We start from the raw sequence: 15,331 nt of genomic DNA, 5'->3' as shown, positions 1-15,331 counted from the left end.
TTGCAAGTGAACCCCAGGGTTCTATCTGCCTGTCCCTGTGTCTCCATGGGTAGGATGAAAAGTATACCACTGCCCTTTTACGTGGGCTTTAGGGATTGAATTCAGGTCCTCGTGCTTACACAGCAAACACTTCACCCACTGAGCCATATCTTTTGCCCCTTTTTTTCCTTCTGTACTGAGGATGAAGCCCATGGCCTTGTGCATGCTGGGCAAATGTTCACCACTAAGCTACAGCCCCAGCCTCAGCAAACGCTTCTCTCAAAGGCAGTTGTCTATGCTCCTGTCATCTTGCCTTCCCTAATGCAAACAAATAAGGGATTAGTTTTTGTTTGTTGATTTATTGATTTATTTTTGAGACAGGATTTCTCTGTGTATCTTTGGCTGTCCCAGAACTCTGTAGACCAGGGTGACCTCAAAACTCAGAGATTCGCCTGGCTCTGCCTCTGAGTGCTGGAATTAAAGGCATGCATCACCGTGATCTCCCAGCATCAAATTAGGATGTTTTAAAACAGGCTAAAAGTGAAAGACCCAACTGCAGGACACATGAAAGATGCCCTATGAGGAGACATCTGCCTGACTCTTCAAGGCCTCTGGGGAAATCTCTTCTTTGGGGAAATTTTCAATCTGGACTGAGGTCTCAAGGTCTGTGGCATTCTTGTCTATTCCTGGGTCCTCATGGTCACCAGATGAGAGCAGGCCGCTCATCTGCACACAGCAAGAACCACATTTGGTCCAGTGCAACACTCAAGCTACCTTCCTTGTGAGATGGCTCACAAACCCAGGATAGAAAACTTTCTGGAAGCCTCAAGCTGGGCCAAGTGCTTCAGCTTGCAGGAACATGCCTCTGCCTCTGCCTTTCCACAGGAGGCAGGAACAATGAGCATGAGGTTGGCAGTAATAGGAGCATCACAGCAAAGCTCCAAAGCGAATAACTGCCAGGGTTACACAACTGGTCCTCTGTGGGACACCACTGCTAACCACTTTGACTTATCAACTGGAGAGGACAAAACCAGGTCTATGTGTAGGTTTGTATCCCTGCCTGTCCTCCACATTGGGTGACAGGGCCAGTAGGCTCAGTAGGCTTTGGGAATGTGTAGCTAGCTGGTAGGCTGGGTAGGTGGGTACAAGCTTTCCTTTCTCCTCTCTTCTACATCCTGGCCCTGGGTTGTACCTGGCAGTACCTGGGCCTCCTTGGAAAGATATTGAAGGACTCTAGATGCTCAAGAGTGCCTTTATCTGGGAAGCCAGGTCCTTGTCACTTAAGATCAGGTCTCATCTTTGTTTCAATCCATGTTTGTTGGGTGAACAGCTAAAATCACATGAAGAGGGGTGAGGAGGCCATTGAGAGGTAAGTTTGGTTTCAGACGTTTTGAGCACTCAAGGCACTGACTCTGGTGGGCTGGCAGGCTGGCTACCAGTGCAAACAGAACCCTCAGTGGATGCCCATACGTTAGCCTACATATCCTGCTTGCTGAGTCTTTTTTCCTTAGTTCCCAACCTTGAAGGCTCCTCTGTGCCCCCAGCCTTCTGGGTGTTCTCCTGTCCACCAGATACACACTTCTATCTTAGGTCCTTTACACTGGACTCTTGGACCTAGAGTGTCGTCCCGGGCGCGACTGTCTCTTTCTTGTATGACTATACCCGGAGCACTCTGTGGAATCTGCACTATTTCAGTGATTTATTGACTGTCGCCCCATGACATGGGGGGGTTCAGGGACATGAAGGCAAGGAACTTTGACTATCTTGTTTACTGTTGTGTGGCCAGCTTTGAGGACATGCCAGTTGGGGGATGCGCTCCCACGCGGGGCTGGCAGGTGAAGTAAGGGTCAAGTGAGCGAGGGTTATCCGAAGCCAGAGGTTGTCCACCCAGGCCAGCCCGTTCTACCCATGCGCTAGATAGGACTGCCCTCTAGCGGCCAGCTCTGGATTTGTAAGGGAAAGCCTCTAGGGAGCCCATCTCTGTCCCTTTGGAACTCACTTTGATCTCGATCTGCTCTTCCATCTCCTTACTCTTCATAGCTGCATACTCCTTCTCCAGCCTGTGAGGATGGGGCACAAGGTCAAAGTCCCGCCTCCCTGGGGTTGAGGAGGGCTTCCCACTTGAGTTCTCCATTCCCAGGCACTGACCTCTTCATCTTTTTAGGGTTGTACTTGACCTGGTAAGCCTTGAGGACCAGCTTGTCTGGGCAGCTGTCAAACTGGTGGGGAATCACTCTCTGGAAGTACTGTGGAGACATAGGGAGTCATGATTAATTGGGCCCTGACCACCAGGGTCTGCCCAAGCTCTAACTGTATCCTGCTACTGCCTGAGGCTTCTCTTTGTCTCAGCTGTTTGTCTCAGCTTTGTCTCTAAGCTGTTTGTCTTTGGTTACTCAGCCAGCATTTGTAGTGCAAATGAATTGACTGTAGGAGAAGGAACAGCTAGGGAAGAAGGGAGGCTTGAGAAAATCGGGCCAGGGGTTGAGAGTGGGGATCAGCTTGGCCTGTAAAGGAATTTACTGCCCAAGCTTGATCTGAGTTCCATCCCTGGAGCCCAACAGTGGAAAGAATAAGAGAGTGTGCCTGAGAACCCAGAGTGGAAGCAGAGAATTGTGAGTACTGTGTGCCATAAGCCCTCATTCTTCTCTTTCCCTCTCCCTCTCCCCACCCCCACACTAACACTAATAATAAAATTAAGACAATCAGGCCAGAGGACCTCCTGAAGGCAGGACTGGGATGAATGGGGTCTGAGCATAGGGGAACCCTCCTTAGGAAGTGGGTAGACAAGCCCAGTGGACACGGGTCCTATTCCTCTGCCCAGCTGCTCCAGTCAGGCAGTCTTGGACAATGTATGCCCGTGTTCACAGACACAACTGTGGTCTTTGTGCATTCTTTCCTGAAGCACCAGCTGGAAGATGCTGGGAGGGGATAGGGGCCTGTGTGATGGGGAAACCATGGTGAGGGGAAAGATGGCTTCTGATCTAGCAGACTGTGCCAGGGGAAGGCACAGGCAGGGAGGGGCAGGGTAGGAGGCTGCCTCAAGATGCCTGGCTCCTTCCCGTGCCCCTTAGGTTGAAAGCTGGGATAAAAACACACTGAAAACCTCCCAAGTTTTTACTCTCAGGGGTTACTTTTCAGGCAAGCTTTGTGGGTAGGAAAGAGTAGGACCTTTCCAAATCAGTTTCGTGTTGGCCTCCTGTTCTCCCCACTACTAGGTTGCTGGCTCTGGGTTGTATCTGACAGAGCCTGAGGTTCCTCAGGTAGGCCTCAAGGGACAGCAGAAAGGATCCCAGATGCTCAGGCGTGACTTTTATTGGGAAGCCAGGCCCCCCATTGTCACTTAGAATCTTTGTTTGTTTTTTTGTTTTGGTTTGCTTTTTTCCAAGACTGAAACTTAAACTCAGGAGATCTGCCTACCTCTGCCTCTCAGGTGCTGGAATTAAAAGAAAGTGCCACCACTGCCAGGCCTATTACTTACAACATTGTATAGCTCAGGTTAGCCTTGAATTTCTGATTTACCTGCCTTCATCTCCTGAGTGTTGGGTTTAAAGCAGGCATCATTATGCCTGCTTATATAGTGCTGTAAAATGGAACCCAGGGCTTCATGCATGCTAGGCAAGCACTCTGCCAACTAGCCATGGGAAGGTTTCCTGTGCCTGTCACCTCCAGTAGAGACGGTTTCATCTTCCCAGCCATCTTGACCCACCTGGGACATGCCCTCCATGTCCAGTTGCATCAACTCTGTCTGGTTCACTTGCAGCAGGGCAAGGCCTACTCGGAACACAATCTCCAGTCCCTGCAAAAGCAACCATAGTCCCATGAGTCCTGCCCATTTATCCTCTCCTGTCCTCCCATTAATAAGCCCTCACCAATGAGCTTTCTGTCCCCTCAGCAGGAGGCTCAGCCCCTCCTTGCATTCTAGCCCCTCCTTTGTCCTGTTATGGTTCATTTTGGGAGTGGGATGTAATTCTCTCCACATGCAGAGTGGAACGGGCAAGGGTGTCCTGTGGGGCACTCACCTCATACATAAAGATGTCAAAGACCCGGGTGGCAACAGGCAAGGGGAAGGTGGTAAGGAAAAGTGTGAGGAACCAGGATGATGCATACATGGATGTGTGGAAACTCTGTGAGCGGAAGTGGGTGTTCAGGTCCGGAAGCTGCTCCTGTGTGGGGAGGGGGAGGCTGGTGGGCATGGAGAGGGAAGCATTGGGCCTCAGTGCCCCTTACCTCCAAGGGGCAGCCTACTGCCCCTTGCTTACCTACCCTGGGCAGCCTAGGTCCCTCCTAGGTCCTCTTTTAGCTACTGTGTTTGGGGGGAAGCTGAGGCATACTGCAACTTTGAGTGCCATGGGGCTACAAGCAGGGCCTGGGGAAATACACGTCAGAATGTGATTGACCTCAGCCTCAGTCAGGCTGTTAGATAGTAGCAGACCACTGAGGAAGGTGAGGCTGGAGAAGGCATCAGAACTCTGGGCTTCCTCCTTTAGTCAGCATCTCTGTGTTTTCGGTTACACGTTTGCTTGACTGTGTAAATCTTAGCCTATGAAAGTCTTTAGTCTTCTGGCTTGGGGTTGCAATTCCTCCGTCTTAACTTTGAGGGGGGCAGATGCTAGGAATCAAATTATTTTTTATCTGTGGGTATGTATAGAAGGTCTGTCTGTGTTCATATGTGTATATATATGTAAGGGTGTTGTGTGGAGGTCAGAGGTTGATGCTGCTGTCTTCTTCAATCTCAACCTTTCTTTATGAGGCAGCATCTTACTATGTGGCACTGGAAGCCCTGGAAATTGCTATGTAGATTAGAATGGCTTATGAACTACAGTGATCTGGCTGCCTCTGCCTCCCAAGTGCTGGGATTAAAAGTGTGTATTACCATGTTCTGCTGTCTTTTACCTATTTGTTAAGACAATGCCTCATTGAACTTGTAGTTCATTGATTTGGCCAGGCAGGTTGGCTGGCCAGGAAACTCCAGGAATTTACTTAACTCTGCCCCCTTACTTATATCTCTGCCTCCCCAGTGTGAGGATAACAGGAATATCCTCCTACGAGTCTGTGAGGCTTTTATATGGCTACTGAGGATCTGAACTTTGGTCCGTATGCTTGTGCAGCAAGCACTTTACTGACTGACCCATCTCCTCAAACCATAGTTTATTTTTTGGAAGAGGATCTCATATATCATAGGGTAGCATTCAACTTGTTATGTAGCTGAGCTGACCTTGAACTCCTGATCCTCCTCCTGCTTCTACTTCTAAAGTGCCAACTACCACAGGAGGGAATTGAAACCAGGCTGTTGTTCATGCTTGGCAGGCACTCAAATACCTGAGCTATGTTCTTGCCCTATTCTTTTCTTTTTAAATAAGGTCTTACTCTGTAGCCTGTTGGAATTAAAGGTGTTCATCACTATGTCCAGCTGTGAAATTTCTTTTCTTTTTGAGGGTAGGGAAGGATACTGGGGATCAAACCAGGACTCACGAATACCAGGACCACCAACCCCTGCCTTCATTTTTGTAGGTGCCTGGGCCTTCTGTTTGTTCAACTTCCAGCCCTGGGGAGTTCTACCTCCCTGTCCTCAGAGCCTGAAAGAGGAGCCTTCCCTGACAACTCACTGCTGGGCACATTTCTCTTGCCATGGGCTTCTGAAGCTGGCCAGAGAATCTAAGAATACAAGAATGGTGTGTGTGGGGGTGTGGGGGTGTGGGTGTGGGTGTGTGGGTGTGTACCCCCCACACGCACCCCCCCCCCCGGCATAAACACTTACGTTCTGTCTGCCAGCCAGGAGTGAGCACTGTGGGGGTTGCTATTTATAAATGGAGATGTCTGTAGCTCCCCCGTAATCAGCAGAGGCAGGCAGACAACACTTTCCCCTCCTTCTACCACACCCTTAGCATGTGGAGCCAACCCTCCTCCTCCCATTCTGCCTTAGTGGTTCTGGGAGTCCCTGTGAGAGCCAAGAGGCCCCTGTCCTGGCTAGCCTTGTCCCTCCCAGCATGCTCCACAGTTGCGTGGTTTCATGTCACAGGAAAGGACAGAAATGGGAAAGGACAGGAGTCCCTTTCTAGGACGCCTCCTTCCCTCCTCCCCCTTTCTCCCTCTCTCACTCCTTCCCTCCTCCTCCCCCTTTCTCCCTCTCTCACTCCTTCCCTCCTCCTCTCTCTTTCTCCCTCTCTCATTCCTTCCCTCCTCCTCTTTCTCCCTCTCTCACTCCTTTCCTCCTTCCCTCCCTTTCTCCCTTTCTCATTCCTTCCCTCCTTCTCTCCCTTTCTCCCTCTCTCACTCCTTTCCTCCTCTCTCTTTCTCCCTCTCTCACTCCTTCCCTCCTTCCCTCCCTTTCTCCCTCTCTCACTCCTTTCTTCCCTCTCTTTTGTTCTTCCTTCTTTCTCCTGCCATTTCCACCCCCCCCACTTCCTTCTTTTCCTTCTCCACAGAACTTCACATGGAACCCAGGACTCTTATGTGCCAAGTAAGTCCTCTACTACTGACCTATACAGCAACCTTCCTGCCCCTCAGCTCTTAGATATTGAGACAGGCCTTACTAAGTAGCCCTAGGGTGGCCTTAAACTTGTTATCCTCCTGTCTCATAAACCGAAGTACTATGATCATGAATGTGTACCACCTCACCAGGCTCCATGCATGTTATACCACCACTTCTTTCCAGAGAGGGTTTCATGTAACTCAGGCTAGCTTGAATTTTCTATGTGCTGAGACTGACCTTGAATTTCTGATTCTTCTAAATCTACCTCCTAAGTCTTAGGATAACAGATGTGTACTACCATGCCTAGTTTATGAAGTTCTGGGAATGGTATCCAGGGCTTTGTGCATGATGGGCAAGGATCCTATCAACTGAGCCACATCCTCAGCTCCCAAGGGTAATTTCTCAGGTCTAGAATTTCCAGTTCAGGTCTAACCTCAGGGTGGTCATCACTAGCCTGCTTACCTGTAGCATGTATTCAAACTGGTAGATACAGAGTCCCAGCTCAGCCATGCTGGGCTTGAAGAGCTCCCGTAGCCGGTACTCCTGCATCAGCCGCACGAACACACAGAAGGCTTCTTCCTCAGGCATCTGGAGGGACCAGCAATGTGTGTGTGTGTGTGTGTGTGTGTGTGTGTGTGTGAGACAGAAAGAATGGGAAGGCCATGCTTGGGCTCTGGACAACATCATGGTACACAGGGGCATGTTTCTGTCCCATTTATATTTATTGTAACTGTACTCGGCTACTGGGACCCATCCAACAAACCATAAATATGGTCAGTACTATTTATTGATGGAAGGCCTGTGGCTGAAGTTATTTGCTGAGGGCCACTAACAGGAAACAGTGGAGCTGTACTTAAACCTTGCTAGTGCCCCAGTCTCATCAACCTAGTTAAGACATCCCTGTTGACGCCCTGTTCTAAGCCTTCTGGTTTCTCTGGAGGAATACCCCCCTGCAAACCCCTATAAATACCTAAATGGTTGACCTGTGGTTCTTCCCTGTCCCACTGCTTCTTAAGTCCTGTTCCTGTCCTGCATCGTACAGTATCTGGACCCAGGCAGCATAAATGCCAACCTAGCTGTTCCATATCCATCCACCGAGAGCTTAGCCTGGCCTTTGTCAGAGGGCACAGTGAGTTGGCTGCTGAGGAAGGCTCTGGTCCTAGGAGGTCACTAGGTTCAGGGAATGCTCTTATGTTCATCTCTTGGGGATGGAGCTCAGGGCAGCCACTTACCTGCATAAGGAGTAAGCCAACAATGAAGGCACTGCCCTGGCAGTAGCCCACCTCCCGATCAACCAGGGAGTATGCCTAGAAAGGAAGGAGGCTGGGTGAACACAGGATTCCCACCAGCCCCTATGGAGCCATTTCAAGTGGGGATTGTTGCTAAGGTGGCTGGAGCCAATACTGGGGCCTTACCTTCATGACATTGAAGAGGACTTCCTGGCCCAGGCTGTCCTGGCCTTTGAAGAATTCATGCTCTGGGTAGGTGCGGGCAATATCCCTTCGGATCAGCTTCTCACATGGTGAGGACATCTTGAGGAGCTCAGAGTACTGGTTTTTGACGGGCATATCTGTGGCACTACACAGGAGCTGCCAAACGATGGCCCGAAAGTGGTGTGGGATGCCCTTTCGGATCAGCTCCTGCCATGGGGAGGGGTGAGGTGGGGGAAGGGAGGCTAGGGCTGGAGACTGCCCCATGCACTGCAGCCATCCCAAAGCCAGCCCAGTTCAGCACTTCAGGTATGGCTTACACATGCTTTTAGGATGGTACAGAGGACGTCTGAGTCACTGAGCTTTAGCTGGTCATGGTGCTTATTGGGGGCTCCCCCATCCTTCTGCCACTAAGCTATAATCCCAGTTCTTATGCTCTGTGTTTGTTACATATCCATGTACACATAGATATATGTGCACACATGGAGGTCAGAGGTCAGCCTTGGTTGTTATGCCTCAGAGGTTTCCACCTGGAATTTTGTTGTTGCTTATTTTTGTTTTGATTTTATATTTTAAATTGCATTTAAATTATTTATCGTGTGTGTGTGTGTGTGTGTGTGTGTGTGTGTGTGTGTGTAGGCAGTATGTACCAGAGGATAACTTGCACCTGCATTTGAAAGAGTTGAATCTCTCCTACTACGTCAGGTTGCTAGTCTTTACAGCAAGTGCCTTTATTTGCTGAGCTATCTTGCTGGCCGGTATATCCACTTGTATTTTGAGACAGGGTCTCTTTACTAGGCTTACCAACAGGACAGGGATAAGCTGACTGGCTCGGCACTCCAGGGATCTGCCTATCTCTGCCTCCATAATGCTGGGATTAGAAGCATGTGCCTGATGCTCAGCTTTTTATAGGTGCCGGGGATTGACCTTCCATCTTCAAGTTTGTGCAGCAAGCACTTTAGAGAGAGATATTTTCCCAGCCCCCACATTCTTTGTAAGCCAGCTTTTTGACACAAAGTTTCACTATGCAGTCCAAATTGGTCCTCATCTTGCAAGCCTCTTGTCTCAGTGTCCTGAGTACAGGGGTCATAGATATAACCACCATTATATCAGAGCAAAAAGCAAACAGGCACAAGGACCTCACTCATCCTCCCCCTGCCCCTCCCCCCATTCCCATGTCCTATCTGTATATCTCCACTTTGGTCCTTCTGCCTAAAATGGGCTACCTGGCCCTGGCTGGTGGATGAATGACCAGGCTGGCCAGACTCATGCCCATCCCATATCTGCCTCAGGCCACCTTGAGTAGCTTTTCCTTCCTGCGCCGCCACTCCTCCCACTCATTGGCAATTCGGCCCCAGAGAATCCACGTGTCCTCCTCCAGGTGGCTCAGGTTGGAGGAGGCTGAGGAGCTGGATACTAGTGAGGAGCCGCTGTTCCTCCGGGAGCCATTCATGGAGCGCATGGACTTGGAGTCGGCTTCCAGGAGCCTAGGCAAGAAGAGTAGGAGAGGGGAGGCCAGAAAATCCCAGTGGTTCCTAGTCATGGGGAACCCCTTGAAGCAATTGACCTCGTAGGCTAGATCCACATTGCCTGCTTTCCTTTATTTAAAAGCTTTTATCTCTACAAGTGTATGCCGTGTGTGTGTGTGTGTGTGTGTGTGTGTGTGTGTGTGTGTGTGTGTGTGTGTGTGTGTAGGTGCATTTGGAAGCCAAAAGAGGACACTGGATCTCCTGGTGCTGGAGTGGTTGTGAGCCACCCAGTATGGGTGCTGGGAACTGAACTTGGGTCTTCTGAGAGAGCAGCAAGTGCTCTTGACGGCTGAGTTATATCTTTAGCTCCCATGCTGCCTTTCTTGCTAAGTGATCTTGGCCAGTGACCTAACCTCTCTGAGCCATGGCCCTTGGAAAGTTACTTGTGTGTTCCTCTTCTGTACCAAGCACTGGGCTCAGTGTGCATTTCTACCAGTTCATTTGCAGACCAACTCTGCACAACACATTTAGGAATGGTCTATATAGAGGGGCTCAGAATGTAAGTTCTGGCTGAGGGCATTTAAAGAGTACCAAGGACACTGTGGGATTGTATTAACCATGTCCTTTACTTTCCTTCCTTCTCTCTTCTTCTATTTTTCCTTCTCTTTCTTTGTATGCATATGTATGTGTTTGTACATGCATGTGGAGGCTAGCGGTCAACCTTTAACACTGTTAAGGAATCCATTTTATTTTTTAGACAGGGCCTCTCAGGAACTTGTACCTCTCCAATTAAGCAAGGATGGCTGGTAGGTGAATCTTTGGGTATTTGCCTGTCCCTACCTCTCAGTTGCTGGAATTACTTGACTAGTGTTTTTGTTTTAGACAGCATCTCACTATGTAACCCTGGCTGGCCTGGAACTCCTTATGTAGACTAAGCTGTCCTTAAATTCACAGAAATCTACCTGCCTCTACCTTCTGAGTGTTGGGATTAAATGTTGGATGTGATTGCTTTTTAATGTGGATTCTGGGGATCACATTTAAGCACTTTAAAGATTAAGCTATCTCCCCTCCTTCCTACTCCTTTTTAGTTAATTCTTCCTCTTCCTCTTCCTCTTTGTCTTCTTCTTCTTTCTTTCTTCTTCTTCCCTCTTCCTCCCTTCTTCTTTTCTTCTTCTTCTTTCTTCTTCTTCTTCTTCTTCTTCTTCTTCTTCTTCTTCTTCTTCTTCTTCTTCTCCTTCTCCTTCTCCTTCTCCTTCTCCTTCTCCTTCTCCTCCTTCTTCCTCTTCTTTTTACTTCTTTTTCTTCTTCTTCTTAATTTTTTGAGACAGGGTTTCTCTGTATAGCCCTGGCTGTCCTGGAACTCACTCTGTAGATCAGGCTAGCTTCAAACTCAGATCATCTGCCTGCCTCTGTTTCCTGAGAGCTGAGATTAAAGACATGTACCACTACTGCCTGGCATTCATATTTTTAAATATTTTATTTTGTTTGTATTCTAGGTGTTTTGTCTGTATTAATGTCTGTCTGAGTACCACTTTGGTGCCCAAAGTCAGGAGAGGGCATCAAATCCCCTAGAATTGGAGCTACAAATGGCCATGAGCCACCATGTGAGTATTGGGAATTGAACCCAGGTCTTCTAGAAGAGAAATTAGCTAGGGCTTTTAACCACTAAGACATCCCTCCAGCACCCTTCCCTTTAATGATTTTTTTGAAATGGGGATTGAATTTAGGGACCTGTGCACTCTTGTGAGTGTTCTACCACTGATAACTCTAGTCCTTTATTTAAAACAGGATCTAGCTACAAAGCGCAGGTTGGCCTCACGCTCTTGCTACATCCTCCTGCTGTAGCCTTCCACGTGCTGAGATGCTTTCAGGATATTTTTGACAGCTTTATATACTTTGGAGAGATGGAGGGACTTAGATGGTTCTTCCTAGGGCTAGGCAGTTATTAAAGATAGGAATGGTCTGTATGCCTGTGAGTGAACTTTCCCATATGCAAATCAACCAATCCAGAGCCCACACCCTGACCACTTCCTCCATCAAGCTTTTACTCAATGCTCACTATCCATCTGCTCATATCACCTCAGGGCTGAGTACCCAGCATCTGGGGCCAGGCTGAAATGCTTCAAGTCAGTGACTCGAATGCTTGCTTGTCCTGTTGCACCCACTCCTGCCCATGGAAACCAATATAAAGGTTCTTGCCAGCATTTTCCCTCTGGCTCTTGTTTGCTCTTGACTGACAGGTCTGCCTCCTCTCCTTTTGGGAATCTTAAGTAATAAAGTACCTTTTTTCTTAGTGGCCAGTGTCTCCTGATCTGCTGGATTCACTTCATTCCTGAGTAAGGGTATGAGCCCAGGATTATCGCTCAGTAGTAGAGCCCCTGCCTCAAATATCTCATTGAGGGGCTGAGGACATGACTCTGTGGTATACCATTCCCCTAGAATCTTACAGTGAGGGCCTGGGAGTGTGGTTCAGCAGTAGAGGTTCTGCCTAGAATTCCCAGTGAGGAGATTCTACAGGTAGAAAACTCAAAGACCTCCCCACCCCACCCCCTAAAAAACCAATACCTATAAGACAGGGGCAGGTGGGAGCTTTAACATCTTCCTTCAAAAAAAAATGGCCTTGTTAAGGAAAGATAGATTCATTTGGCCTTTTGAAATGTGGATTTCCTCTTCTGAATGAAGAAACAAATTTATCCAGCCCACATTGGGAGGATGAAAGAGAACCATTCTTTAAGTGTCTTGTGGTAGCTGTTATTCTGTGTAGCCCAGTCTAGCTTTAAGTGTGAATGGTCCCAGGTAGCCAGGAATCAGCCCTCCTCCTCCCCACTCACCGGTTCTGCTCCTCAAGCTTGGCCAGTAGTTCTAGCTCATCTGGGCTGAGGTTCTCGGAGTCAGAGGTTGGGGAGCAGGTGGGTGCTGACAGGGCCTCCTGAGATGAGGAGTCGGGGCTCAGAGTGGGGCTTGCCATGGTGGGCAGGCTCATCAGCCAGGGGGATGCCAGGTTACAGCTCTGTCTAGGGGTGGGAGATACATATTGTTAGCACTAGGTAGATGTCTTCCTTGGACTGTCAGCTCTGAGACAGCAAAGTCTGTCTGCTCACCCTGAGAATACTCCATCATTCCAGACTTTCCACTCCTGGTCCACCCCTACTTGTGCTACAACCAACAACCAAAGCTCAAAACCAGCAGCAAGGCCTGGGCCAGAGGGTTCCTGTCACTGGAGGTCCTAAGGATCTAATGTGAAAGTTCAGGGGGGCACAGAAACTCCTGTTCTGGTCACATTTTTGGGGCGGTATTCTGTCCTCTGCTGTGGCTTGCCCTAGGAGCCTCATGGTAGCATTTGATTTGCCCTGTCCCAGTATGTTGCTGGCAAAGACCAAGCAGTTATTTTCTATTGTTGTCTGGTGCTGTCAAAGGCTAGAGCAGTAATGTCTCCTTAGGCTGGGAAGCCAAGGCCACATCAAAGTGCTAGGAATTGGTATCCTAGGGAATGCATGAGGGTGGGGGGACTGATGGTTCAGAGGGGGCATCTTGGTCTCAGTATTCACATGCCAAGCCTTCTTGCTTGCTTTTCCTTCGGTCATCTGTCTAGCCTTCTAGGGACTTTTGAGGACACTGACCTCTTAATTTTTGCCTATCTGGTGACAAAAACAAAGGCTAAAGGTTGGGAGATGGCTCAGTCTGTAAAGTATTTGCCACATAAGCATGACGACCCAAGTCCAATCTCTAAAATCCATGTAAAAATGCTGGTGTGGTAGTGTGTGCTTTAATCTCAATGCTGGGGAGGTAAAGATAGAGGGGTCCTTGGGTGCACTGACTAACCAGCCTAGCTAAACTGGTAAATTTCAGACCATTAAGAAACCCTGTCTTAAATAGACAGCAACAATAATATCCCCAAACAACAATAATAACATAAAAAAACCCCCCAAAAAACCAAACAAAAACCTAGGGATAACCTCAACTACGCCTCAGTGGTTAAGAGCACGTAGTGCTCCTTTCCAAGTTTGGTTCCCAGCATCCACATAAGTTGGTTCACAACAGCCTGTAACTCTATCTCCAGAGGATTAGACTCCTCTTTCTGGCCTTTAAGGGCAGGCAAACAAATGCCATACATTCACATAGATGCACATATAAAATAAAAATATAAAAAAACAGATACAAAGCAAAGCAAAGAGCAACTGAAGAACAGCAGCTGTGGCTATCCTCCTGTCTCCACAAGAACACTTACTTACATATGTGCAACTCTGCACACATAGAAATAAAGCAGATCAAAAGGTGTGTGTTCATATAGGATGATATGTTTAAAGCCTGGCTCTCTATCAATGAGTCGTGTGAATTTTAGGGTAGTCACTGAACTTCTCTGGTCTCTAGAGACTAGGGTCCTTCAAATGGAAGGTTGTGAACCAAGCAAATTACATATAGCATATGACATGTTTGTCCATCAATGTAGGCCATTATTATCTGTCCTGGGACCAGAGCTGTAGGTATTGTTGAGAGCTGGGGTTCCTAGGGTCTGCCATGGCATGTAGGGGATTGGTGGCAGAGTTGACATTTTCCTGGTAGGGAGCATTTCTAGGATTATAAAATGCTTTGGAATGGACTGAGAAAATAGCTTAGTGGATAAAACACATGTCAACGAAGGCATGAGCTTGGCTTCCTACAGTCTACCTAAAGCTGGACATAGTAGCACACACACTTTTGTAATCTCAGTCCTCCTGCAGTGAGATGGGAGATAGACACAGAAGAATCCCTAGAAACTTGTGGGCCAATTAGCTTGGTATACAGAGTGGCTACCAACAGGAGACTCTGACAACGAAGGTTATCCTTAATATCTCCATATGCACATCATGGTACACACATACTTGTACTCACACACATGAACATGCACGTACCCACAGAAACACACATTAAAAATAGAAAAAGGAAAAGGCTCTGGAGGGGAAGGTGGAGACTGGGGAGCATGTTTCTCTTGTCTAGCTATATTCCCTCTTGGTAAACCTAGGCCATATGCAGGGTTTGAGAACCTAAAGCTGTAGAGGCAGAAAGAAATCTCTGCTCCTGATTTCTGATTACATAGCATGGTACCTTCACACTTGCCCACCTCCTTCTGTGCTCTAGTCCAGAAGTCTGTTCTGTATGCCTGAACCCAACTTGACCCAGTTCTGACTCATGATCACAGAAAGGGCCTCACATGGCCCCTGCAAAGGTAACATCAGATTCCTTAGGTAGTGGGGAACAGACACAATATGAGAGAACACTGTTCACCTGTCTGCAGTAAGCACCTTTCTATAGTATCCAATCAATTCCAGGCAGGGCTCTTAGGTAAGCTGGATTTCACCTTAGTCCTGAGCTTAGATTTGGGCCTCTCTCCACTGATGCCTTATTGTGGGTGGATCTTGGGGCTTCACAGCTCTCATTTCAGCTTTTGAGAATCTCAGAATTCTTGCTCCTCAGCTCAGGAACCTGGCTCCCTTCAGGACCAGGACAGCTCTGAGGACTCCCCCAATTCTATTTGGGAGCAGAAAACTCTGGATTTTGGTTTTCGTGTGTGTGTATGTGTGTGTGTGTGTGTGTGTGTGTGTGTGTTTACATTTGCATGTGGAGTCCTAAGGTCAAATTACCCTTGTCAAGAATCATTCTTGACCACTCTTCCACCTTATTCATTGAAGTGGGGTCTGTCAAGCTTGTGAGCAAGAAATACAGGCAGACTGCCACCACCTGGCCTTTATGTGGGTTCTGGGGATTGGAACACTAGTTCTAAAACTTGTATAGCAGGCACTTTACTCCCCCCTCAGCCCAGAGTTACAGATTTCGGTGAGTGCCAGGCTGGCTGAGGATGACCAGTTCCAAAAGGTTTTTCAGCTGTTATAAACTGCTGAACTAGGAGTTAATCATTTTGGGGGTGGGGGTGGAAATCGGGGAGAGAGAGAGAGAGAGAGAGAGAGAGAGAGAGAGAGAGAGAGAGAGAGAGAGAGAGAGAG

General features: G+C 48.3%; 1 protein-coding gene across 6 annotated transcripts in view; it reads right to left on the bottom strand.

Annotated features, from left to right (window-relative positions):
• Positions 1–15,331, bottom strand: part of Evi5l (ecotropic viral integration site 5 like) — a 42,540-nt gene that overhangs the window by 12,969 nt on the left and 14,240 nt on the right. For 3 of the 6 annotated variants that reach the window (XM_031338921.1, XM_031338922.1, XM_031338923.1), the window contains 9 exons: positions 12,182–12,364; positions 9,179–9,368; positions 7,867–8,091; positions 7,684–7,758; positions 6,914–7,039; positions 3,999–4,142; positions 3,686–3,775; positions 2,128–2,225; positions 1,979–2,039 (listed from right to left, as the gene is read on the bottom strand). In XM_031338921.1, coding sequence (XP_031194781.1) covers positions 1,979–2,039; positions 2,128–2,225; positions 3,686–3,775; positions 3,999–4,142; positions 6,914–7,039; positions 7,684–7,758; positions 7,867–8,091; positions 9,179–9,368; positions 12,182–12,333 — 1,161 coding nt within the window. In that variant the 5' untranslated portion in view covers positions 12,334–12,364. Of the gene's footprint in view, positions 1–1,654; positions 1,808–1,978; positions 2,040–2,127; positions 2,226–3,685; positions 3,776–3,998; positions 4,143–6,913; positions 7,040–7,683; positions 7,759–7,866; positions 8,092–9,178; positions 9,369–11,632; positions 11,683–12,181; positions 12,365–15,331 lie in introns of those variants that run through there. The other 3 variants (XM_031338924.1, XM_031338926.1, XM_031338925.1) reach the window with 3 other exon arrangements.

The sequence above is a fragment of the Mastomys coucha genome, unplaced genomic scaffold, assembly GCF_008632895.1.
Source record: "Mastomys coucha isolate ucsf_1 unplaced genomic scaffold, UCSF_Mcou_1 pScaffold22, whole genome shotgun sequence".
In the NCBI taxonomy this organism is placed as follows: Eukaryota; Metazoa; Chordata; class Mammalia; order Rodentia; family Muridae; genus Mastomys; species Mastomys coucha.
Note: the sequence above shows the minus strand (reverse complement) of the source record. Positions and strands in the feature narration are given on the sequence as shown.